The 26,410-nt window shown below is 48.5% G+C and overlaps 1 protein-coding gene across 1 annotated transcript; it reads right to left on the bottom strand.

Moving 5' to 3' along the window:
- Window positions 1-564: 564 nt before the first annotated feature.
- LOC136119942 (organic cation/carnitine transporter 2) lies at window positions 565-26,207 on the bottom strand. The gene is made up of 10 exons (XM_065873297.1): window positions 25,651-26,207; window positions 18,475-18,578; window positions 11,597-11,751; window positions 10,433-10,604; window positions 9,122-9,248; window positions 7,285-7,385; window positions 5,457-5,671; window positions 3,730-3,912; window positions 2,362-2,497; window positions 565-2,007 (listed from the first exon to the last, which is right to left on the bottom strand). The coding sequence occupies exons 1-10, from the start codon at window positions 26,041-26,043 to the stop codon at window positions 1,920-1,922; spliced, it is 1,674 nt and encodes a 557-aa protein (XP_065729369.1). The 5' UTR covers window positions 26,044-26,207; the 3' UTR covers window positions 565-1,919.
- Between the last annotated feature and the right edge of the window lie 203 nt (window positions 26,208-26,410).

Here is a 26,410-nt window from a genome sequence, read left to right as displayed (position 1 = left end):
ATCCAGGGGACAGAACCTGTTTGGGACTCATCCATGTGCAACCTGGAACTGTGGGAATTGACACCTGTGGGGCTGCCTTTGACGAATGGGGAATGAAGGCCAATATGTAAATGCTTTCCCCTTTCATCATAGTGCAGATGGTTTTGAGATACATTTCATAAGGCTCCTGAGAAATCTTGGCTGGATGGAACAGTGCCCTTGGTGCTGGCCATCCTGATAATGCATCCTGGTATTGGGTCTCCCTCCTTCCCTGTTTCCTCCCCCTATCCTTTACTTCTGCTCCTTGGAATCTTATTCCCAAATAAATTACCTAACTGCACAGAAGCACTGGCCTCAGGCTCTGCTTTCTGAGGAACCCAGGCTAAGACGCTTGTGCAAGAATGCTGCCTCAGTCCATAGTCAATAGAGTGAAGGTCTCTAGTACATGGGGATTAAATTTTAGCTTTAGAGACTAATCATAAACCACTGTTAGAATTAGCCCAAGCTGATATAGAGAAAAGTGATGTGATGGTGTGGCATGGCTCACCAAACTGTGGAAATAAAAGTTGTGGGCAGTTGTGATTATTTTAAAAAATCATTTAATTTATTAAAACATCTTCATTTCCCAAGGCACTTCAGTAGCTTTCACAAAAACACTTTTTTGTTTTTAACCAGGTGAAGCATATGCTTTAGAAGTACCATGGTAGCATAATCAGAAAAGAGAAGACAATTTTATGCTGAACACAAAATATCTCCCAATGTTACACCACTGAAGTGAGCAACTCTGAAAGACTGTGAACACGACTTAATTTTCTTCTTTGTAATTTTTTTCCATGATTAAGTTTCATGAAAGGAACACACACAATGATGTCATTTTTGGCACCCAGAAAAGTGCTAGTAGCTAAGGCTGGTGAGGCCTTGCACAAGTGGCAACTGTGGACTATTGCCAGAGTGATTCTGGGTTGAAACAAACAAATAAAAGACACAAACCAGGAGGCTAAGGAACCAGCCTTTCCTAAGTCTATTCTGAAGTGCAAATAACTTAAGGAGAAAAAAAGACATAATAACAAACAACAAGCAAAACACAATCAAAATCCATATTATAGTTTTGGGAGAAGAGACAAGTTTGCTCGTCTCTCTTTCTCATTGATATACTTCCTTCAAACCATACATCAGAAACCATAGTAGCTAGGAGACTTGATTCACGTAGTAGTGGAAAACAAGAATAGTAGATTCAGTGATGAATCTCCTATGGGCCTGCACAAGACCAGTGCTTTGATCAGATGTAAACAAGTCTACCCAGTAGTCACTCTGAGTGGTCCAAGAGCTCATAAGTTAATGCACTTGTCTCTGTTCTGTATCTGCTGTCCTCTCCATATGAAATACCTCTAGGTTTCCCCAGACTTGTGCTCTCCTGCCCTGGGGAAGCAACAATCCCATTTAATATCCTTTGTAACTGAGAAAGTATGAGAAATCAGACTCCCTGTGAAATTATTTCTTTTCCTCTAAAGTGCACCATTAGTGGGAAACAGGGAAAGGATTTTTTGGCAGGGTGAGGAGGTGGAGAACTAGACCCCCAGTTCTATCAGGGGCCTTTTCAGGCAGTCTGAAATTAAAATGTAAAGTTAGCAATTGTCTCTCATATTCTTCCAAATCCTACTGGTTCTAGTGAGTAGTTAACTTCTTAGGAAGTGCCAAGTCCATCACTGTAATAGTTAGGATTTACCCAAAGTTGTCCGTCAGTAGCCATGGTGTCCCTGGAGGGAAGGTGGTGCTCCACGACCATATGCAGCTGAGTCTGGGTATCCATCCGTGAGCAAGGCAGACACCGCGTCCACAGAATGAACAGCAAAGACCTTTGCCACTGAAGGACTCAGTGTCTACACAAGCCACTTCTGACAAGACGGTCTTTCCTCTTTACTTTCTCACTGGAGGTTGTGTTAGAAGCCTGTGTTTTTAAGGACTGTGGGGCTTTCTTCACCATCTTTTAACATCCTTGTGTGGCTTGGAGTTTGCCTGTATTTTATTCTAGAAGAAGAAGCCAAACAAATGTTAGAAACAAATCTTAAAAAGATGTCTACCAGTCTCAAAACAAACAAAAAATGCCCCAGAGCTGAGGTTATCTCACTAAAGGGAAAATATCATACAGCAGATTCTGAAAGGTTTCTTCTTGTCTCTGTACTATTCGAGTTGCTACTGCTGTCGAGATGTTCATGGTGACCCAGTGGTCTGGGTCTGGCCAGAGAGAACAGGCTGTAAGTACCTGGCCATGTCTGATCCTATTATGGCTAAACTAGTCCATGGCGTTTCTGAGTTCGTGGGGAACTCTCTGCCAGGCCCAGACCCAGTGCATTAACTTTGTGAAGAAGGAGGCCCCCTTACCCTTTGACCCTTAGCATCTGGTCAATGGTGTCTGGGAGTGGGGTGCCGAAGCTCTCTGGGAGGAACAAGGTGAGGATGGCTGTCAGGATGGTCAGACTCCCCATGAGAATGTAGGGCAGGAAGCGGTCGTAAGCACCTGTGGCAAAGCAGACAGAGCCCCAAGCCGGAAGTGCAGTTTGACATGGTTTCTCTCCCTCCCTTTGTGTCCCCAGGACTCTAACAGGGATCACCTGCCTTCTCAGCCTCAGCATCTCCCATTCTGAGCTGCCATATTGGAATCTTGCACCTAGGCAGGTCACAGAACCCAGAGTTGGCACAGAGCAGCAACACCTCGGTGCAGGGGATGGGTGCAGCCTGGGAGGAATGGGCCTGGGCCATTTCTATTCCTATTTCCTTTTTATTGGCCGTGCTGTGTGCCACGCGGGATCTTAGTTCCCCGACCAGGGATTGAACCTGTGCCCCCTGCACTGGAAGCACTGGACCACCAGGGAAGTCCCTCTATTCCTATTTTCTAGCCAAAAATAAATAAATTAATGAACAAATTAATTTAAAAAAACCCAATGCAGCCAAAAATTAATTAATTAAAAAAACCCACAAAACACCCTATTTCCTAATGCTGGGTTTCCAAGGAACTCAAGGTATGTGTCCAGGGATAGGAATAACTCCTCCACCTCTCCAGATGTGTCACAACCCACTCGATTTGTCTTCAGGCCAGATCAGAAGGTGTTTCTGCTTGTCAGGTCTATGTAGCATGTTCAGAAAGCACTCTGAGTACTCCCAAGGTGGGTGCCACCCGTCCCCAGAGATGTGCCAGCTAGGCATGTGCAGGGGGACAGCAGCTGCCATGAGGAAATAATTCTGAGAAAGATAAAACTGGGGCCCTATTACATAAAATGGTACGAGGCAGATCTTTGCACAGTGTAAAACTGCTGTGTTAAGTGCTTCAAGTTACAGAAATTCTCGGTTCATCAGACCTCTAGAATAGACATCTTTCCCTTCCTGTTCCTTATAAACTATGATTCCAAGAAGAAATTTCCCCAATTAGTACACTGGCTCCCTAAACGACGCTGCAATTTCTTAGCATAGGGGAATTACGTTCTCTGATGGAAGGCCTGGGAAGGCTAAAACAGATACAAAAACCCTCAACTGTCGTCAATTTCTAGCTGTCTATAGGTTGTTTTCCACATGAGCGCTTCCACCACGGTGCACCCAGACAGGAACCTTCTCCAGGCATAGATCCAGTATTGGATGGATCCCATTTGCTGAGTGTGCTTGCTTTCCTGTTAACAAGCCATCCCCAGGTCGCATTAAAGCCAATCAGTGCTTCCACCCCATCCCTCCTGTGTGCGCTCGACCCACGGGACTTACCAAGGTAAATGAAGTAGGGAGACAGGATGCTGCCCAGGCGGGATGCCGTGGAGCTGACTCCAACGCCCATGTTCCTGACCACTGTGGGGTACAGCTCGGCTGTGTACACGTAGACCATGGAGAAGGCAGCAGTGACTCCAAACTTACCCACCATCACCAGGATGGTAGCCAAATAATACAAGTCTGAAGAGCAAAGGGAAGAAAGTAGGAGAAGGCACCAACCCAAGGCACACTGCTACTAGTTTTTTGCCTGAAACAGACATACTTTCTCCCTGGGAAGGGTGGAGGAGGAAAGTTTCTATAACTTCCTACTGTGGGATAAGGGGTTTATGTTCCTCCAAGTTGATTACCGAGAGGAGGCTGGGACCTGCAGCTGTGTCAGGACATGCTCTTCTCCTCAGCCTAAAGACCACCAGAGTGAGCGAGCCCCTCAATAACCCAGAGAAACCTGCTCTCCAGTCCAAAAGTCATTAAAGACATGTGTGTCAGAGGGGGCAGCTGGCACCCCAGAACCTCACGCTGCAGGCACTGTGGAATTAACTAAGGATTTGTGGATGCATGGGAAGTTCAATTATAACTCACTTCACGCTTTCATTCTATGCTACACTTCACAGACCAGCAGACCCTCATGAATGATCCTCGGATCTCTCCTGCTCACTGTGCCAATGAGGAGATGCTGTGAGTGGCCTGTGGGTCTCCCTGAGCTCTGGTGTGAACCTCTACATACATTCCTGGGCTCCCAGCCATGCTGCAGTGGGTGCTCTTCCTGTGCAGAGTGTTGCCAGCCTCAGGGGCCCACAAATGATTACCAGAGGCCCCCAAACCCATGACAACTCTCGGTACCATGATGGACACGAGGATCCATAAACCGTTTTATGAATTTTCAGAGGGCTGCCTCCTACCCTTCTGTGGGATACCAAGATGGTTTTACAAATAAACTCCTGCTACTGGCCTGTGAGAGCCACGCTGTGGCCTGGCCCCGCCCTTTTTCCTCTCCTCATCTCTTACCAAGTGTGCCAGGCTCATTGCCTCCTCAGGGTCTTGGCCTTTGCCCTTTTTTGGCCTGAAATGTTCTGCTCCTAGACTTTCTCATGGGTTTCTCCATCGTTTCATCTGTTTCTGCTCAACTTTCCCCTCTTTAGGGCCACTGTCTGTGACCACTCTATATAAGCTAGCTCTCCATTGTCCTTCAGTGTCATTATTAAAGGTAACACAGTCTGTACTATAACAAGCATTTTATTTACTTGTTTGTTGTCTGTCTTCTCAACTGGAGTCTGAGCGCCAGGAGGGCCTGGGGCTCTGCCCGACTCCTTTACTTCTGCACCGTCAGCCCCAAGCACAGTGCCTCCCCCACAGTAAACACTCCACAGCTACTTATTGAATGAATAAATGACTAAGATGGGGCCAGGTTAAAAAGACATGGGGATGGCCCTCTTTCCTCCCCCTCACTCTGCAAAAAAACACACACACACACACATTAACTTGGGTAGAGAGTACAATCAACCGTTAGCCCCACAGGGTCACTCTCCCTTCTCCCCCAAAGCCCAGGCCATGATGACTGTCTGGTCCCAGGAGACACTTTCTCTTGACTTGTGGGCTGAGAACACAGATATGCAGGCGAGCTGTAATGGCATAATTTTATTCTCTTTATTAATTGGCTGAGACAGTATGGTAGAGACTGAGTGACTCAATGGATATCCCAGACTGCAGACATGTATGGTACCTACCTGGGGGCACCAGCTGCACAAAGAGAAGAACGCTGCCACCCAGGAAGAGGGCGGTGGCCATGGAATAGCGTCGGGGCAGGTGCTGCAGGAGCAGCCAGGCCAACACATATGCTGGGACTTCAACCACAGCCGAGAGGAAGCAGTTCAAATAGACATTCCCATGCAAGTTAGGAGTGTCAAGGGAAAGCCCAAAATAGCCCACTGATATGGTCATCCTGAAACAGAATGCAGAAAAAAGCTGGAGAAGTGGCATCCACGTGCCTCCCAACCTGGACAACTTGTAAAATATAATTATTGCAGGAAATTCAAAACTATCCTTACCAGGAGGGCAGCAGATTTAACCCTGAGTCTTACTTCTTAGAAAGAAAGATAACTTCCCCCGAGACCAGGGTACCTTCTGGGTCAGAGCACTTTCAGAGCTTTCTAAACAAAGCGTTCCAGCAAAAAGACATATAATTCAGATAGATTCACTTTGTTGGAAAAAAAAAATCAAAAACCAAAAATACTCCAACCTGCCTTTCGGCTTTAAAAATCCTAAGCTAAAGCACTCACAAAAGCCTATTTCCCTACTCTCTGAACCTCCCAAATCCAACAATTGCGGAAGGAGTTAGGGTATGAGTAAGGAGGCAGATAGCAACTGGGGTGTGATAAGACTGATGAGATAAAATAAGGAACAATCATTAGGTCAAACATTTAGAGAAAGATCCCTGGCGGACCCTCTGGGGCGACCAGCCAGGAAGAGGCTGGTCAGAAGCAGGTGACCCCAACCCCACCGGACTCATGGGGAGGAGAGGGAGCTCCCAGTGGGCCATCTGCATGCCCCCCACTGCCCCTGGCCTAGACCCTGTCCCCAGTAGGCATTCTCTCTATTGATGGTCAACACTCTTTGGCAAACCAGACCAGTACAAATCAGACTGTTTTTAACTAATCTGCAGGTTGAAACCACAGCTGGTACAATCAGGGAAAAGGGCATGTACAGGAGTCCCTGGGAAATCCAGAGCAGGAGGGGTGCCTGGGTGAACCATGGAAGGGTGACTCATCGCAGGCTGGCAGGTCTATGGTGCAGGCTGAAAGCTGGTTTTGTTTGAGGCCGACTCAGGGGCGGTGCACTGCCCTAAGGGATCCCGTGCCATTCCTTGGAAATGGGTGGCTGGCTGCCAAGGCTTGTTGACTCCAGCAATAAGCACTCTGAGATGAAGTCTGCCTTCCTCCCCCGCAGGCTCAGGTAGTCACTTGTAATCCCAAGGGTCTGGCCACTAAGCAAATGCTATCTAGGCACTTGGTTGTGTTCCTTTTCTCTGGTAAATCACAGATCCCTCCCTGACACACTTGGTGAAATGCCTCGTTAGAAGGAACCTGACGAGGACATGTAGGCCATGGCTGTGCCTCCAGGACAGTCTCCAAACATCCCAGAGGGAGGATGTCCTGCTTCCACATTTCCAGAACATACTTAGCAGCCTCTATAACTGAAAGGACACGGTGTCTTCACTTAGAACTTCTTAAAGGCCTCAGTCACTGTCTGATGCACAGGCAACAGGAACAACTGAACTAGGGACCCAATGTGAACAGCGATTTGCCTTCTGACCCGGAGGGATCCCCAAAGATCCCATATCTTCCCCCCAAAGCCCCCACAACAGTTTTCGTTCTCCTCTTCTGAGATTCCGTTAAGAACTGGGACATGCCCACTTCTTTTATTGCAAGGCACATCCCTGCCACTTTCTGATGACACAGGCTTTCAATTCTGATCTGAGACGTCTGCAAATGCGAGGCCTGACAGACACTGCCAGAAGCTTTGTCTGGAGGCCTTAGGTATGTCTAACTTACGCACCACAGAATTATGGACATGATGGTGACCATCCGGATATTCTGGGTTCGGAGCAGATCCAGAATGCTGTGAGACTGCTGTTTCTTGGAGCTTAGGTCTTGTAGCTGCAGGAACAACATGACAAGGGTACGGGACGGAGAGAAGGTTGGAGACTCAGAGACCCAAGAACATACTTGAAACCCTGGCATCTTAGCTTTCTGCGTCTCCGAGTTGGGGAGTGTTTTGTGTTTCTTGCTTGAAAAGAAGGGTACATATAGTGACTATGTCTTGGGCTGCAGAAGGCTTCACCGGGCCTTGTGGATAACAAATTAGTGAACAAGAATGAGGAGGAAAAGTAAGTGACCAGCCCTTGGTGCGATGCAGCCAAGGAGGAGCCCAAGCTGACTGCCCCCTCCCGGCAAAACCTCCAGCCCCGTCAATGGCCACATTCCAGGGAGGCCTCTGCGCATTCCTTTCCAAGGTTGGCTCCCGGCCCCTCTGGGTCAGAGAGAGAAACTGGCTGTGTAGTTTATTGATATTATATTTTAAAAGAATTAATGTTTTCAGTCCTCATACCATGTAGTTACTGGTCTACTTCCAAGGAAAAAAGTTTCAGATAGAAAAACAGGAAAATTGACCTCAGCTTCACTCTGAGTAACTTCCTATGAAATCTGGCACAGCCAAAGACATCAATAAACCACACATCTAAACACACTGATGTTGCTTTCTTAAGCAAACCCAGTTTTGGAGTTTGTTTTTCCCGAGTTAGCAGTTCAACAAAAGGTCAACTTTTGACTTAATGGATCCCCTGGAATAGCCTCATTTCCACAAAGATGCCAGTGGGACTTACGGTTTCATCCAGACTGACCTCTGCAAAGCTACAGAGCCCACCTCACTTAAAAGCCCTCCCTGCCACCTACCCCTCCCTGAACTTTTGTGCACCAGAGTCCTTTCTAGGATGTGGTGAGTGGGATTTGGTGCTGGGCCACTGCTTAACCATGAGGCCGGCAGGGCTGTCAGTGGCCAGCAGCTTCTTTGCTGCCTATAATAACCAGTCTCTCTTTCCCAAGCCCCAAGTCTGCATCTGCATGCCTTTGCGCACTGCGGTATGACTGACTGCTGGTGGCTGTTCTCACAGCCAGGACCTTGTCTTGCTGTCAGAGCAGGGACACACTCCAGAACCCCATCAGCCAGCAATGACAATTTCTAACCTCTTCTCAGAGGCATGAGACTGAGGAAAACTGCTTGCTGCAGAGGAGGTGGAAAGAGAGGGAACAGGAAGGAGAAGCAAGACCCAGGAATCAGGCAGAGCCAGGAAATTACTCATGGCGCGTGAGAACAGGGTTTGCAGAGAGGGGTGGGGTAGGGGGAGGGCGGATATCAAAAAGGACCTGGCTCCAAGACGATAATCAACAACTCCCCGTTGGTGGGTGGAAGGAGACAGGACATTTCTAACTCCAAATCTATTTTTGCTTCATACTTTAGGTACTTGTATTATTTTTTAAGATGAGAAACAACCTAAGGTATAAGAAACAATGATTTCCCAAAATGCCAATTTCATGAAAGACCTGTTAACTCATAAAGAGTTTTTATTATTAAAAGTAATGGTTTGACTGTATGATCACTTAGAAAATAATTATATAAAGTATGAAAACCTAAACTCCACGGAAAGGTGAAGGAGTTTACACAGTTGGCACCTTCTCAACTTCTGAATTTTAACAGGACCTGCCTTGGGGGCAGCTGGGGCTTGGGCAGGGCGAGAGCTGGGCTCCTGTGTGAAGGGAGGGCTTCAGGGCTGTGTGGTCCTACCCTAAAATCATGGTCACCGAGGCCCTCCCACCAGCTCCGGCATGGTGCTCACCTCACTTGAGTCAAAGATGGTTGAGGGTGCAATGATCCCATTGATTTTGGCAGCCCTGCGGATGATCACCTCTGCCTCTTTAAATCGGCCTTGAGAGATGAGCCATCGGGGGGACTCAGGGATGAACCTGGAAGTACAAGGAGCAATCTCACTGAGGCCTTCCCTTCCCACAGACCAGGTGGAGCATAAGTGGAGGTGGGAAAGGGGGTTTCAGAACCAGAGCTAGGTTTGAGGGATGTTTGGTGTTTCCAAATCAGAAGCTAAGAGGTGCACCATACTAGAGCCAGTAAGTGCGAGCTTCTGATTTCACTGGAGTACACAAAATTTAGAGGGGCCGACACACCATGATGGGATTCCTCCCCTGGCTGGCCACCTCCATTTCTGAAGAGTGGTGGTGCCACCTGCTGGACACTAAGTAGACAGGCACAAAATGGGCTCCTGAAGCTTGGCTTCTGTCATGGGCTGAGCCCGGCCCAGACCCTTACCCTGCCGTACTCCCTTGCTTGTGCCTGGCATCCACAGCAGCTTTTGCACTGGCCTCTTATAGCCTCTAGTTTTTCCTCACTCTCCCCCTCCCCCTGCCCCGCCTTGATTCATCCAATTGACTCTCCATAAGGCACTTAGGTGTTTTGAGACTTTATGGATCTTATTTTCTACCTCACGAGGTAGCCCCTGCCCTTAGGTCATAACTAGGACTCAGCTGTACCATCTCTGCTCTGTATCTTCTCCTAGTATGCTCTGCAATGCTCTCACATCCAGGTGGACCAGTGATCTCACCATCCCCACCTGCAAGGGGCGATTCTTGCCTCAGCCCCTCGGCTGTGTTCTCTTTCTCCGTATGGAACGGTCTCCTCTCTGCCTGTCCAACCTCTATCTTGGAGGCTCAGATGGAGCCTGGTTTCCTCCATCCAGCTACCCTGAGGACTCGCACAACGTGCTCCCTCTTCTCCCGGTGCCTCTGGCACGAGGGTGCGGCAACATACAACCAGAGCCAGGGCCTAAGCTGTCTTGTCCTGCAGTCTGATAGCTTCCTGGAGCTTATGCTAAACTCCATCGTCTTGCAGCTACTGCTCTTTCCTCTCCTTGCACTCCAATCAACCCACCACCACAAGTCTGTTGATGTCTTGGGGCTGTTTTGTTTTTGGCTTTTCTGAGTATGGAAAAACATTCTGAAACACCTTATAAAGACTTTAAATTTTCTGTCTCTGTGAGCCCAAATGGGGATTTGTGGGTTGCTGCTGCCCCCTAGTGAAGGCCAGATAGAAGACATCCTGCTGGTGGGCACCACCGGGCACAGGGCCACACACTCACCACCACAGTGGGAAGCACAGCACCCCTGGCACCGTCAGCGCCAGCAGAAGCATCCGCCAGTCTCTGATGAAGTGAGCAAACAGCGGCAGCAGCATGTAGCCAAATGCATAAAATATGCACACGCCTAACGTAGAGAATATAATACGAACTGACTTGCCAAGAATTTCTGTTCCTGTTCAAAACAAGGGAGGAGTCATGTTAGTATTTTAATTCCGGTTATTTCCTTATTAATCTTCTTGTGTGTAATTTTCAACATACAGATAAGAAAGCAGGCAGAATTATCTTGAAGCTTCCAAGCCCTAGGGATGGGATTCTGACCACCTGCTGCGGGTGCCTCCTTGTGGCCTCACAGCGACAGCTTCTCTCATGAAACTGTCATCACTTCCTGAAGCCCTATGCTAAAGATGCCACGTGAGGCCTCAAAATTTAATCCTCACTGAGGAAGGAGATTCATTAAAGGGGAAGTCACTATTAAGGCCACACATGCTGACTATTACGCTTTAAGGAAAAATATTTTATCAACTGTGAAGAGAAACAAATAATCCTTTTAACAATCAACCCAAGAAACCCCAAGACCAATAAGCTAGAGTTAGATGCCTCTGAACGGTGAGACTGGCAACTGTTCAGTGAGAGCAGGCCAAAGCCCTGCAGTGTGGACTCAATTAAAACCCTGAAGGTCATGTGACTAAAGCCCACTCCTATCAATTCATTCTTGCCAGTCGATTTCACTGGCCACTATGTTTTGCAGAAGAGGCAGTTTTCTTCCTTGGTGAGCCTGCCAATCATGGCCCTTGCTCCTAATGTCATGCCTCCCTGTTTCCTTAGCTACCCCAGCCCTGGGCAGAGGCAAGCCCTATTTTTAAGATCTTAGGTGAATTCCGGCAAAATGGCCATCGAGTACTAATGAGACCAAGGTGCCACACCTCGGGGGCCAGAAAAGAACTGGAAATCAGCAGCCAGGCTATTGGGCTGCTGGGGACACAAGGCTAGGCACTTGGGAGACTCAGTTTCCCTGACTACTAATCGGATTCATCAAGAATCCCTGGTCGGTGTTGCCAGAGACCACTTCCCTTGGAGGGACATCACAGCTGTCTCCAGAAAGCAGGTGGTGGGATGATGGTGAAACACAGGATCAAGTACTCGACTCCCAATTGATGGCCATACCCAGGACAAATGCTGCCACGTAGTTGGAGATCTGGCCCATGCCTACAAGGAAAAACAGCATGGCAAACATCTCAAAGTTCTTCGAGAAGATCTGCAGGAAGCTGAAGCCAGTCTGCATGCCCATTGTCACAAACAGCACATTCTTCCGACCAAACCTGGGAAGGAAAGGAGAATGACAGAGAACCAGCTGGGAGAAGGCAGCAGGAATGGGCCCCACCAAGAGGGGCTTTCCCCAGAGTCATTTCAGGGAGGGGTCGCGGACACTGCTGCCAGGGCAGCTGGTGCAGGTGCAATCCTGGCCTCTCAGTCCCTATGCTGTTACTCCCCTTCCCACTCACCAGGACCAATGTGCAGCCTGGGCACCAGGGTTGCCCAAAAGGCAGTGCCAGAATTAAGACAGTGATTACAAGGGATTGACGCACATTCATTATACTTAAATTCATACATTCATCATTTATTATTTTTTTAAAAGAGCTGGTTTACTTTGGAGGATGATGGAGAAACAATTCATTATAAATGAAAACTGGTAAATAAAGGGGAAAACATTTGTCCTGACTTTTCTATGTAAACTATGGTGAACAGTTACCAATAACAGATGAGGGAGAGTATCATTTCATAAAAGTATTCCAACTATTAAATGAAACCAAAGTGATAAAACTAGAACATCATCATTTTACAACCCCCGATGAATGAAGAGATATGGGCGTTGTGTTTCAATGACTGCTAACATCATAAAGAGAGACACTTGAACATCGCATGACTCCTATAGTCTTTACAAAGGGGCTGAATCTGAATCTGATGAAGTCTCTAGATCCAGCTGCAATTTGCAAGAAATGCAGGGAAAAGAGGAATATGCTCAATTGTAACATAAGCATACAGTTAGCAAAATTCAAACGGGGAAATTCTACAGGTAGAACAGCCCAGGCAAAGAAAAGGATGGAGAATCCATAGGTTAAAGTAGACTAAAAGACATACAAAAATTTTTAAGTGGGCAAGACTAAACTTGTGTTTAAGGATGTACATTTGGACGATAAAACTACAAAAAACCCACAAGGAAGTGATTATTATAAAAGTCAGGCTAGTGTTTACTTATAGGTGAGGGAAGCTGTTGTCTTTGGGATGGGACAGATGGATGGGGCTTCTGGGTGGCCAGCAAAGTTCTATTTCTTGACTTGGTGGTATTTATATGGTTATTTCCCTGGAATAATTCATTAAGCCTCATTTGTTCTGTGTGGTTTCTGTACCTGTGTTCATTTTCAAATTTTAAAAAATGTTGGTTTTTTGGGATTTGTTTGCCTTTAAAGACAGTGACACAACAAGGAGGAACAAGTCAACCTAGTTCATTCAACCTAGCAGATTCAGCTTAAGTCTGCCCAGGGCTAGCAGACACCTATATTCATTCAATGAATATTTATTTGAACATCTATTATATACTAGTTACTACGGATGTATTTGAATTAAAAAAAGACACTGATTCTGCCCTCAAGGAGCTTATAGTCTACAGTTGGTGAGACAGACAGTAATCATATTTTAATCGAACAACAACACTGCTGAATGTACAATTACACACTGGAACAAGAGCACTGAAGGAACAGCATCCTGGCCCACAAGGGACACAACAGAGGAACCTATCCTGGACTGGAGGTAGGGGCTGGGGACATGGGCATTCAGGGAAGGTCTCCCTGATTATGGGGCACTGAGACCAGACCCAAAGGAAAAGAAGTTGTTGACAAGGGGGAGTAGGGGAGAGGGACCAAGCTTTCAATGATATTCACAGTACAGTGGGGGAGGCCAATATTAATCATATGGTGTCATCTTTTATTTACCAATTTCTGATAGGAACAAGGAACCAGGGTAATGTAAACCGGGGACCCTGAGGAGGCCGCCTGCGTGGTCAAGGAAGGCCACGGCACGCGGCTGGGGGTGGGGTGGGGGGGAATTCTTCACTGTGACTGTGAGAAGAGCATGTGCAACTGTGGCTAGAGGGGCATGGTGAACACGAAGGGCAGCTGTTCAGTAGAGGGTGGCAGGAGCCAGACTGCACAAGACCTTCAGCCACGGTAAAGAGTTTGCTGCTTCTTCCCATTACAACAGGGTTTTGTTGTTTTTGATGATATTGGCATCTAGTAGATAGAGGCCAGAGATGTTCTAAACATCCGAAAATGCCCAGGATAGTCCCCCACAACAAAGCAGTCTCTGGCTCAAAATGTCAACAGTGCTGAGGTTGAGCAACCCCGACCTAAAAGGAGGCTCCCCTGCATTGTCCTGTAACAACAGTGCCCTGCACACCAACCAAGGGGAGGGCCCTTCCTACCCTGCTTTCCCTTCCCAAGGGCTCTCTGGATAGTAGGGAAGAGGAAGACTCAGGAAGCCCTTACATTGCTATAGTCCTTGGCAATCCAGGGTTGGGGCCAGAAAACACTCACGTTTTTTTTAAGAAATATTTGTCTATTTTTATTCTTTGATATTTATGCATAAATTGTACATTTGTAAAATATAGAAAAGCACAGAGAAGAAAATAAAAATCAGCTGCATTCTCTGATAGCCACTAACATTTTTTTCTCTATTTTTTTAAATTGAAGTAGAGTTGATTTACAATGTTGTGCTAATTTCTGCTGTATAACAAAGTGAGTCGGTTATACACATATAGACATTCTTTTTTTATATTCTTTTCCATTATGGTTTATCCCAGGAGATTGGATATAGTTCCCTGTGCTATCTAGTAGGACCTTGTTGTTTATCCATTCTAAATGGAATAGTTTGCATCTACTAACCCTAAACTCCCAGTCTATCTCTCTCCCTCCCCTCCTCACCCTTAGCAACCACAAGTCTGTTCTCTTTGTCTGTGAGTCTGTTTCTTAGACAGGTTCATTTGCGCCATATTTTAGATTCCACATATAAGTGATATCATACGGTTTTTGTCTTTCTCTTTCTACTTAATTCACTTTGCATGATAATCTCTAGTTGTATGCATGTTGCTGCAAATGGCATTATTTCGTTCTTTTTTATGGCTGAGTAGTATTCCATTGTATATATGTGCCGCATCTCCTTTATCCATTCATCTGTCAATGGATATTTAGGCTGTTTCCATGTCTTGGCTACTGTGAATAGTGCTGCTATGAACACAGGGGGACACGTATCTTTTTGAATTATAGTTTTGTCCGAGTATATGCCCAGGAGTGGGATTGCTGGATCATATGGTAACTCTATTTTTAGTTTTCTCAGGAACCTCCATACTGTTCTCCATTAGTGGCTGCACAAACTTACATTCCCACCAACAGCATAGGAGGGTTCCCTTTTCTCCACACCCTCTCCAGCACTTGTTATTTGTAGACTTTTTAAGATGGCCATTCTGACCGGTGTGAGGTGGTACCTCGTTGTAGTTTTAATTTGTAAGAAATGCTCACTTTTAAAGTCTGTCAACAAAAGGTCAAACACACACATGCCTACAAAAATAGGAAATATCAGCTACTTCTTCCCAGAGTTGTGCCTCCCTTCTATTTCTGCACATAGAGGTAACTCAATGACGTCCGATAAAATGCTTTGACAGCCCAGGATTATTTTAATTGCTTTTGACTTTTTGGCTTATTCATATTCCAACAAGGAGTCCTATATAAAAACCTGATATTCTAGACAACTCTGGAGGGCATGAATCCACTGCCGTTAGGTAATCTGTTTGGCTTAGGTTTTTTTTTTTTTTTTTGCAGCACGTGGGCCTCTCACTGTTGTGGCCTCTCCCATTGCAGAGCACAGGCTCCGGACGCACAAGCCCAGCAGCCATGGCTCACAGGCCCAGCCGCTCCACGGCACATGGGATCCTCCCAGACCGGGGCACGAACCCGCGTCTCCTGCATCAGCAGGCGGACTCTCAACCACCGCGCCACCAGGGAAGCCCTGGCTTAGGTTTTTGAATTGGCTCACTTAGGAGTAAACTGTCCATCCCACAGAGCCCTGGGCCTTCCAAGGGGGTGCAGACAAGCTTGAGGGGTGGTGTAGGGAGCTGAAGGTAGGTGCTGCAGCCAGAACAGCCACATTTTTAGCTATTTCGTTGACTGAACTTAAACGATCCTATTTAAAAGATGAAGTCTGCTGGCAAAAAAATGTTTAAAGGTTTGAGAAACCCTGTACTAGCCCTTCTGAAGACTAAGGTGGTCCTCAACATACACACCAACTTTGTTTCTACTGTTTCCTCAGGAGCAGATCTTTGGGAACTTAAACACTTTCCTCAGGTAATCGTGGTGTTACACGGCTCTGAGGCCAGCCCACAAAGATCTCCCTATCCCATGACACAGCTGACCAGAAAAATGCACTGAGCTTCAACTCTGTAACTGGGGGACCTCCTCCTAGTCTTTCACATGAAGGTAATTCCTCTGAGTCTCAGCTGCCACCCAACCCTGTGAGAGGGGGATTCCCACTACCCCTCTGGGAGGGCCTCTAAGCTCCATCCAGGGCATGCCCTCCTCTCACTCTATACTGTTCCCAGGCAATCACATCCACTTACAGGGCTTTGATGAGGGTTCTATCAAGTGACAATTCCCGAATGTGTTTCTCCAGCCCAAACCTCTCACGGAGCACCCTATCCATACATCCAACTCCATACTCCATTCCTCCTATGAGACCCCTAAGTCTCATAGTTACCCCAAATTCAGTATGTTCAAATTGAACTCAACATCTTCTCCTACAAACATGGTCCCCTTCCAGAGTGCTTTGTCTTAGAGAAGGGTATCGTCATTTACGTGGCTGTGCAGGCCAGAAGTCTCCCTCCCCTCACTTCCCATGTCCAACTCATAGCCAAGTCCTGTTGGTTTTACCTCCTACCACTCCTCCCCATGTCTACCGCCCTCAGCCTAGTCCGAGCCACCTTCATTTCCTGCATAAATGATTGTGATAACCTCTTAATTGGTCTTTCCACAATCCTCCTTGCTTCCTTTCAATCCTTTCTCCACAAAGCTATCTAACAACTTTGTAAAAATGCAAATCTGATGATGTCACACTTTTAAAAGCTGCCCACTGCTCTGTGACGAAAGCCCAGACTCCTGTCATCTGCTAAGCCCAGTCTGCTCTTCTGCTTGGGCCTCAGCCTGCCTCGCTGCTTTGTCTCTATACCACTCTCCACACCCCCACCCCCCACCCCCGACCAACACTTTCTTCCAGTTCCTAAAGTGTGCTATGCCTTCGCTTGAGTCTAGGCTTAAGTACTCTTGGCTCTCTTGCCCAGAACACTCTTTCCTCTCTTCACTCCTTTAGCTAGCTAATTTCTACTCATCTTTCAACCCCCAGCGCATGCTTCAATGCTTCACCCTCTCAGGTCTCCTCTGTCAGACCCTCTCTGAGCACCCTGTACTTCTCCCCTGTATCACTTACCACCACAAAGGATAACAAGTACTTCCCTCAATTCTTTAATACATTCTGCCTTGCTAGAAGGCAAGTTCTAGAAGAGCAGGCACCTGGAACAGTAGTCCACACAAAACAGAGGATCAGGACTCTGGGCCCGAATCCTAGCTCTGCCACTTGCCACTCTGGGCAAGTCATTTAATTCCTCTGGGCTTCATTTTTCCCATCTATAAACTGAAAATAATAATGCTTCCCACATCATAGGGTTATGAAGATTAAATTATTTGTTGTTTCTTTTCACTTGGTATACAGTGCTCATAAGAGTGAATGGCACATATTAGATGCTCTGTGTTTATTAAATAAATATAAGTAATCAGCTGATGCTTGCTGCTAAGTTAAGGGTCTGGGGAAGCAAAGGCCTTTCCCCTAAAGGGGTAAGTGTCTCAGGCTCATCTAGAATCATCAGTCAGTGGTCACAGCCTACTTAACTCTTTAATGCTCATTGGTGACTGTAGGAATTTGTCCCTTTTAAAAATCCCTAGATGACACTCTGGAAAAGACAAATCTAGTGAGAAATGTGCATATTTCTTATGAGGAAAGACATTAATCCATAGATGCAAACATGCCAAAACATCACTTTGCATGTCTGCTGCAGGATAAAATGGCTGTAGTCTTAAGGCAGGATGACATTCTCACCCTGAACTTCTCTATTAGAGACTCCCCCTGCTGGGACGATGCTGGGACTCCTCTCCACTGGGTGACCCAGTGTGGCCAAGGACCTTGCTGAAGGCTGTTCTTTTTGCCATGGGCTTCGCTCACAGACCCTGAAGCTCTGGGGTAACAAGACACAATATAATAAACCCCTCTGAGAACACCATGGAAACTATGGAACTGTTTTCCCCAGAAAAATGCTCACATACAATCTCTAAAATTCTGTATGGGATTTCCAGAGGAGATGAACTCCCTAAGCCATGGACTTTGAGTTAAGAGCCTTGGAATTACACAAATAACCTGCTTATGGGTCAAAACAGCACACTTCCTGATTGCTGAGAAATGCCATAACCACAAGTCTGTTAGATAAAGGGAATCAGCCCTGTGGACATAAGAGTTCTGCCCATCACACTGCCATTGGCTAGTGAGACCTCTCACCTTGAGGAAAGAGCAATGGTTTTGGGAACACAGAGGCAGCCACCTATGGAATGCCCTAAGATCTACAACACAGCTGACATGCGTGTGTGTGGTATCTCCCTCTCCTAAGCTTGAAGATGCCAAAGAGTTACGCTCACCTAGGGAAGGCCAGCAGGCAGTGCAGAAGTAAGTTGTGGCATATTTCCTGGTCAACTGGATCATGTATACACTCGGCTGAGGTTGTTTCTCTCAGCAAGCATTAGTGAGAGGAGGTTGCTGGCTCTCTTTACTTGGTCTGGAGTCTATACTATAGATGTGCCTTCGCCTTTTTAAAACACACAGCCCTGGGCTGAGAGAACACTACCTTGCTCTGTGCTGAGGTGCCCTGCAGCTGCAGGAGTAGACACCCACCTTACCTGTCTGAGAGCTGCCCCGAAATGAAGGAGCCCACCAGCACACCCCCGAAAAACAAGGAGACCGTGAGCGGGGCCTTCCAGTCGTCCTCACACACCAGGTTCCACTGAAAGAGGAGCAAAGGGATGTATCACTCACTTCTTTTTAAAAATGTTTTAAATGTAAGGCTTCTTGGAAAATGAAATCAGAACATCCTGCATCCCTGCATGCTCTGTTTACATTACTGCAAGGGTGTGTGAGCTCACTGAGGCAGGCGATGGCTCATCGGGCAGCAAGGCAAAGAACAGGTTTCCCCTCACAGGGAGACTGAACATCCTGTTTTTCACAGCTCTTAGCCTCATTGTTTTGCTACCAATTTGAGACGGGGAGACAGGCTGGGAGCAAGTACTCTGCCCATGTGCCAACCCAGGAGGAGGCGAGGCTTTTCACGGTCGCTTCTAAGGACCTGGGCTGAGGCTGGGGCTGTGGGTGGGGCAGGGCACCCTTTCAGTGGGGTTCAGGTCATTGGCAGGGGTGGCATAGGAGTGGTTCTGGAGCAGGGCTCTGTAGCTCTAAGGGTCAAGGCTTCCAGTGAGGGACTGAGGCCAGAGGGCCTGGTATGTACCATCTGGATCTGTTCCTTCAGCTCTGCTCAGGCCTCAACTCTGGGCCAGTGACCCCTGGGTCCTTCTGCTGACATTTAGAGCTGGGATCCCTGATGCTGTGCCAACTCTAGGCCCAACTACAGCCAAGAGCTCTGAGCTGGCAGTCAAGAAGCTGGGTTTTAGCTTCTACTCTACTGTTAACTAGTTACCCAACCTCAGACAAGATTTTTCCCCCTCATTGTGCCTCAATTTCCCCATTTGTGAAACAGTGATGGGGGGGGAACAGGCTACAGTGCTTGAGGTTCCCAGTACCCAGTGTAGAGTTCCGTCTTTAGTTAGCACAGAAAGTGGTCTATGGGCATGGGGAAGCACCTGAACACTCAGACATTAGGTTGCTCCAGCCTAACAAGGGCCAAAAGAAGGAAGAAAAACCAAAATAGGAAGCTTGGTGGTTCCCAGAAAAATGTTTCCCACAACAGAGAGGTGGTGCTCAGTAGTAACCAAGAAGGCCACCTTCTAGGGAATTTAGACCCTGGCTTGCCTGGCACCAGGCTGCAGGCCTGCCCTCCATGAGGCCTGCTGGCTCCCAGGAAGTGTGCGGCTTCCAAGAATAAAGCATCTCTTCCAGGCCAGGGTCAGAGGGAAAAGCAAGTCTGCTTTTCGGCCCTGCTGGGCAGTGTGTGCACAGTGCCTCCAGGCACCTCAGAGGGGGTCGGAGGACAGCCCTTAGGGTGGACACAAAGAACCCCTGCAGCTGATGATAAGAGCCACATACCTGGCTCTCCACTCTGGAACAAGCATGCACGTTGGATGGACTGAGAATGGGGTGATGATCCCCACTCCAGGAAGAGTTGGGGGTTACCAACTCCTAAATCTAGAAGAAGGCCAGACTAGCAGAAGACAAGCAAGGAGCACCAAGGCCCAATCACTCAGGCTATGGCAGCCTTCCCACCTCTGCAGCCTCAGCCGTGCCAGCACTCAGATACCATCTCCCTTCTAGGAGGGTGAGTGCTCCTAGGGCAGCCCCCATCCAGACAGGGCTGCCGAAGTCAGGATGGGAGTAGCGGGGGAGTCAGAGCTGAGGGACTTGGTGATGGGGTGCTGGCCTCCGGGGGTGTTAGGCGGAGCTTCAGGACCAGACTATGCCTATTGCTGCTCTTGAATACGATGTGATCTATTCCCACCTAGCATGCGCTACTTTTGTAGCGACAGAAATAAAAAACATGAATAGAGTCAGTAGCTGCTTCTCAATAGGTCTCTCGTGAAGGTTGGGGACTGATATGGCTGTGCTAGACTAGAAACCCACAGAGGCTTCTGCAGTGAGTTCTGGGGTGGAACCCCACCCCCTCCCCATGCCAGGTCTCCCAATATAGGCTTCTAGGGACTTCTGGACTGGCAAGGCCAGGTGCCACCTGGAACCAGGTCAGACTATGCTCTGCAGGAGACAAGGTGACTGTAGTGCTCATCTTGGAATAGGTCCCCAGAGCATCTCTCCGGCTCCTGCAGCCTCACCACCACCACTTGGTCCAACTGGGCTCTCTATCCACTACTGACATTTCTCAACAATTCTCACAGCCTGGCTTTGGGCCCTCCACAAGCAAGCATGGGTTAACACTTCTTTCCTCCTGGCCACAAGGGGCCTGTGAGTAGGGTCAGGAAAGATAACAGGTCTCAAAAAATGAACAGAAGGGCAGGCACGGGCTAGGTCCCACCCAGCCAACCCATCCACTTACCTGTCAACCACCAGATGGAGTGCAGTGGGCTCTTGGACTTGGCCTGACTCCCCCTTAAGCAGGCGGCAGGTGGAGCGGGGGGCGATGACAAGCCCATAGAGTCCAGGCTATGTACCCCGGGCTTGTTGTGTTTATAGAGGAATGTAGTATTTCTATACTGAGCTCCTGGCTTGGCAGCTGCGACTAAAGCAGCTACAGACCAGCTCACTGATGCTGCCACTTGGTACGAAAGATGGGCTATACTGGCTGATGATAACAGGGATCAACCTTAGAACTAAACGTGTAGGTTTAAGATTTAGGTCATGAGTCTAGTATCCTTACCCCTCAGCTGGGTTAGCTATGAAAGCAGGCGCAAACTGAAAACATCTGGGAGTAACCCTTGCAAGGAGCCTAGACTTGCCACCCTTCCTGGTCAGAAATGTGCCTTTCTAGTGGTGGTGTCTTCATGGATATATATGTGTATGTGTGTATATCTATATCTGTATCTATATCTCAGAGCTTTTCCAACTATATACTTTAGTTATGTACAGTTTGTTTTATGTCATTTATACCTCAATAAAGCTGTTAAAATTTTTAAGAAGAAAGAGAAATTGTGTCTCTTGTATGCAGTATGTAATTGGTGCTACTTCTCAGTTATAGGTAGTAGAGAGGTGATGTAGTTCCCTGGGACTAAATGTCCTTACCTGTGAGTTGGCTGGAAGAAAAAAGAGATAGGGCCTGTGCCCACAGGGCAGAAGCTCTTCCCAGAGATGTACCTAGGCTGACGGCATCAACGGTCAAACACACTGATAAGCACTACCTGTTACTGAATGCCATGTATTCTACACACATTTCATTCTGCCTCCTGCTGCAATTAACGGTGAATCCTTGCCCCAAGGCTGTCAGGGCAAGGAGAAGAAGAAGAAAAAGAATTTGCTACCATATCCTCTACAAAGCCTGGCAGTGCCCTGCAGAGGAGAGGCTCGGTAGCTGTTTGGTACCTAGGTGAGTGAGTGAATAGATGGATAAAAGGACAGTCAACCTTCCGAACCATATTATCCCTTGGGTTTAGTCCTTGGGCTTGGCTGCCCAAAGCCCAGATGAACCCTGAGCTTCATTCTCTAGAACAGATTATTTTCCTTTCTCCCTCACACCTTCTCTGTGACAACTGTCAGAACTTTGACCCAGGATGTCGGTTCTCAGCTAGCTAGAGAGACTATCAATCTGACCACTCATGGCCAGATGGGTCTGTTGTGACTGCACACACACAGGGCCCTTCAGGGACCCAGCAAGTGGCTTGCCATGAGCTGCAAAGGCAGGGGAAAGGGTCTGTGCTTTCCTAGAGTGAGGGAAGTCAGCAAAGGCATACCAGTGAGGCACAGTCTCCAGGTCTTTTTGGTCTCCCTACCCCAGAGTCAGCCCGGGGCCTGCCTCCCAGGTCGATGTGGCTTTTTCTTCAGGTGGACGTGGAGATAACAGTGGGGTCTCTCCTATTTTCCAAGACTACACGCGCATAAGGCTGATGGAAAAGCTGGTCCAGAAAAAGAGGTTCTCTAGGACAACAGGGAGTAAAAGTGTTGCGAAGGGTCAGGGCAGGGGGCTTCTGGGAAGCAGAGGCTGGCAAGGAGCAAGGGGACGCAGAGGACTGCAGTGTTTTGGCTGAAGAGACCCCACGTCACGGGTGCCAGAGAGTTAGAAGTTTCTAAAGGAACCTTTCCGGCCACAGGCTGTGCTATGGAGACACCAAAAAGCAGGTGTCTCAGACCCAGGTAGCCTGAGAAATCACCCAGGTTCCCCGAGAAGGAGGCAGTCCTGGGCCAAGAAACACTCAGGTATTGGAGCAGCACTGCACAGTGGGGTGGCTGATTCTCCAGCACTCCAGGGGTGACTGAAGGGCTAAAGAAGGGGCTAGCCTAGAAGCACATGGACCACCAAACTATTCCTGAAACATGGGAGAACCACCTTTCTCACCTCATAAATAGTGTCCCCTTCTTTCTGCCAGTCCCAATGCCTTGTTGCAGATCCACGCAGGGGCGAGCCCCAGTTTGTGGAGTGGGGGATTACATTTACTTTAAAATATTCCAGTGCCTTTCAACCACCCCTAAGTTTCCCTTCTATAAGTTAAACTTGTCCTTTTCTTCTTCAGTTCTCACACTTTAGAGATTTCAAAATTATTCATTAATCCGTTCAATAAAAATTTTCCTGAGTACCCAATCTGTATCCAGCATCAATGTTAGGACTTGCAGGAGATACAGAGATGTTAAGTCTACCACAAAATTTAGTACTACATGTGCACACATTAACCTCAACAAAGAAAAAAAATCAAACAGGAGACCTGAGGTTTTCATTTTCTGCTGAAAAACATGAATAGGGGGCTTCCCTGGTGGCACAGTGGTTGGGAGTCCGCCTGCCGATGCGGGGGGCGCGGGTTTGTGCCCCGGTCCGGGAGGATCCCGCGTGCCGCGGAGCGGCTGAGCCTGTGAGCCATGGCCGCTGGGCCTGCACAACCAGAGCCTGTGCTCTGCAGCGGGAGAGGCCACAGCGGTGGGAGGCCCGCATACCGCAAAAAAAAAAAAACAAACAAAAAAAACATGAATAGGAATTCAATACCAGTGTACTTAGAAACACTTCTATGATTTGGGGCAAAGGGCAGTCTTGGAGACATTTAGCAAGCACAGGACTAGTTGCAATGGTCAGCAGGCCAGGTCCAGGTTGAAAGAAAATGGGCCTTCGAAAAAAGGAGCTCTCAGAATGTTAATGCAACAGCTTCCAACAGTGACTGTTCACCAGAAGAGAACAAGCAGCCTTGAACTTAAAGTCTGGTATTCCAGCATCCTCTAACAAAGGGCTAAGTAATATATTAATCTTGCCTCCCTGCAAAGACTGACAACCTGAAAGTAGGTGAAAGGGCACATAGCTCTTACAAAACTGTTAAGACAGCTAAAGAAATAGGCTAAATATATGAGGAAAGGCTGACATTGGCAGCAACATAGCTCAAGGACCCTTCTGGAACAGTTGGCCTTTGGGAGCTCATCAGCGCCATCACCACTCTCAGCTGAAGGCATGATGGGGGCAGCAAAGAAAGAGCAAATGACTAGAGTAAGTTGGGGACCACAGGGGTTAGGGAAAAATCCTAAGAAATGCCATGAGCTACTTCTGACTTCACTGCCTTTTCTTCCACAGGCAGCCAGAAGCAGAATTTGCAGGGACTTCTGAGTCATGGACTGTGGACTTCCCCTCCGTGTTCTCTGCCTGCAGTCTGAGGAACAGCCTCTGCTTTCACAATGCTTGGCTTCCAGAAGGGTGACAGACTGGCTTCCAGAAGGGTGACAGACTCACTTGTGAGGCTAGAACAAAGGATTTGTGATGACTGGAAGTTTTCATACTCCATGCACTTGTCAGCCACAAGTCACAGTCAGCTACCTCCAATCAGTACCTCTTTTCTCAAGTAACAATGCCTGAGGACACTGGAATGATGTCACTTGCTCAGAGATCCCAGTGGGGCTCTTCTCTTACTCCTACTACATACATGTGGAGTAAGGAGGCACAGATGCTGGGGACATCAAATGTCCAAACATACAAAAAACAACACACACACACACACACACACACACACACACACACGTCTGTTGGGGCAGCACTCAAGACTACCCTGAAGGGTGACAACCCCCAGAAGCAACACACACAGGGTCTCCAGAACCCTTGTAAGCCCCTTTGAGGCTCAAGCGCGGTTTGCTGCCATACCAGGACCTGTGCACCCTGCCCTTCAGCCTCTTCTCTGTGAACTCTGCCCTCCTGCCAAGTTTTTTCTTGCTGTTCCAGACTTTGCATCTACTGAGCTCTATACCCCAGACTCACTGAGAAGCCTCTTCCTCCAAGAAGCCTTCCCTAATCCTTGAAACCCTGACCCTGACACTCAGTGAACCCAGGCACCCTGGAGCCTATAAAGGAGTGCTCTTTTCAATGTCCTGCTTGCTCAGTTCTGCTGAGACTACAGGGAGTTAGAGTGCCAGTGTCGGAGTATGACGCAAAGCACATCCACATGCATCAATAAACATCACATCATACATCCAGCTTTAATGATTGCAAGGTCACCAGGGGACAGACAAGGCCACCCAAAAGGAAAATCCAAGGGGCTGGGGTATGAGAAAGGTTTTCCCCCTGCTTCCTATGAACTAAGGTTGTATGCTTTAACTAAATCTGGCTAATGACATTTCCTTAGAATATCCTAAAACATTCCAGGTCAACAAGTCACCCTGAATGGATCTTCAGATGCATGAATCCTTAAAGGGTAGTAACTAACCCTGAGCAAAAGGTAAGCAATTCTTTACGGGGAATGACCAGACAGTCATTTAGGGGTGAAGGTGGGTGGGGAAGGAGTAACTGGGAAGAGGAGCAAGAGACAGTTTTATAGCCATGCTTCCTTTAACTTAAAAAGTTTGAGAAAGTAGAGGGGCATTTCCCCTCTCTCTGAATAGATGCCAAAAGGCTGGAGGAAAAATGGTGACAGCTCCTTGGCCCAAGCTCTTGCTCTAGTCTTCAGCACTCCCACCCCCACCTAAAGTCTCTGACTACTCAGAATCTTAGAGTATCTACAAGGAGTCGCCAGGGCCTTCTTGGCTTCCTCTCTAAGAGAGCTAACAGGATGGGCGGCCAGCCTGACACCCGTGCTGCAATGTCCATGATCTCTCTGGAAGTCACCACGAAAAGTTCTCCGGAGCCACCTGGCTGGACGATGACCATCGCCAGTGTGTAGTGAGTCGCGGAGAGGGAGTGACAGCATCCAGCGCTCACCTTGGCGGGTGGAGTGCACGACCTTTAAGACTGTTAAGGTCCTGCCTACTCCCCGGTCCCAGGCCCCGGACGCGGATCTGGTACTCACCTCGGTCACGATGGTGGACAGGTAGATGTCCTGGTTGAACTCCCAGCCATCCAGGCAGCCCTCTTGCTCCAGCTGCTCCAGGTCCACGTCGCGCCCCGGCTCCAGCCCGAGCGCCGAGAAGTTGACGATCGTCGCGAGCCGGTAGCGGCGGCACCTGTGAGGCACCTCGCGGCCGTCCTGCAGCTGCAGCGGGAGGCTGTGGTTGCGCCACACGCTGCTCAGGTTCGCTGTGTCCGGCACCCGACAGTGGTGCTCCGGGGTCGCCGACAGGAAAACGGACGACAGGCCGTTGAAGCCGTTGGGGATGATGCTGGCGCTGAGCAAGAAGAAGATGAGGCGCTGGAAAGGGCCCCACTCGCCCAGGAAGGCGGTCACCTCGTCGTAGTCCCGCATTCCGCCCTCAGTTGCCCGCGCGGCGCGCGGCCGGGGGTCGGAGGACGCGGCGGCGCGCGGGGGCGGGGCGTGCGCGTGCGCGTGCGCTGTGGGCCCCCACTGCGCGACCAAGCGAGAGTCGGACCAGGGAACGGCCCGCCGATTGAACGAGATCGCAAGCTCCTGGCGCCGCCGCTGCAGCCCTGCCGAAGCGACCGTCCTTACATAGTGCGCAAGGCCGGGGCGGGCTCTGGGCCTGAACCTCCAAGCCCGCCCAGGCCGTTGGTGGTGGGGCGCGGACGGGGGCGGAGCTGGGCCGCGCGTGACGGGGGTGGGCGGGCCCGGGCCGCCGCGGGCACCTGGGGCTCGGACCCGGTCTCTGCTCCCG

The sequence above is a fragment of the Phocoena phocoena genome, chromosome 3, assembly GCF_963924675.1.
Source record: "Phocoena phocoena chromosome 3, mPhoPho1.1, whole genome shotgun sequence".
Taxonomy (NCBI): domain Eukaryota; kingdom Metazoa; phylum Chordata; class Mammalia; order Artiodactyla; family Phocoenidae; genus Phocoena; species Phocoena phocoena.
Note: the sequence above shows the minus strand (reverse complement) of the source record. Positions and strands in the feature narration are given on the sequence as shown.

Excerpts from the sequence above, each read along its gene's own strand:
- LOC136119942 (XM_065873297.1), bottom strand. The coding sequence starts at position 26,043 with ATGCGGGACTACGACGAGGTGACCGCCTTCCTGGGCGAGTGGGGCCCT. Across the intron at positions 2,498-3,729 it reads TCCCTACTTCATTTACCTTG|GTGCTTACGACCGCTTCCTG; the intron begins GTAAGTCCCGTG and ends GCTTTGCCACAG. Across the intron at positions 2,008-2,361 it reads CAGATGCTAAGGGTCAAAGG|AATAAAATACAGGCAAACTC; the intron begins GTAAGGGGGCCT and ends TTCTTCTTCTAG.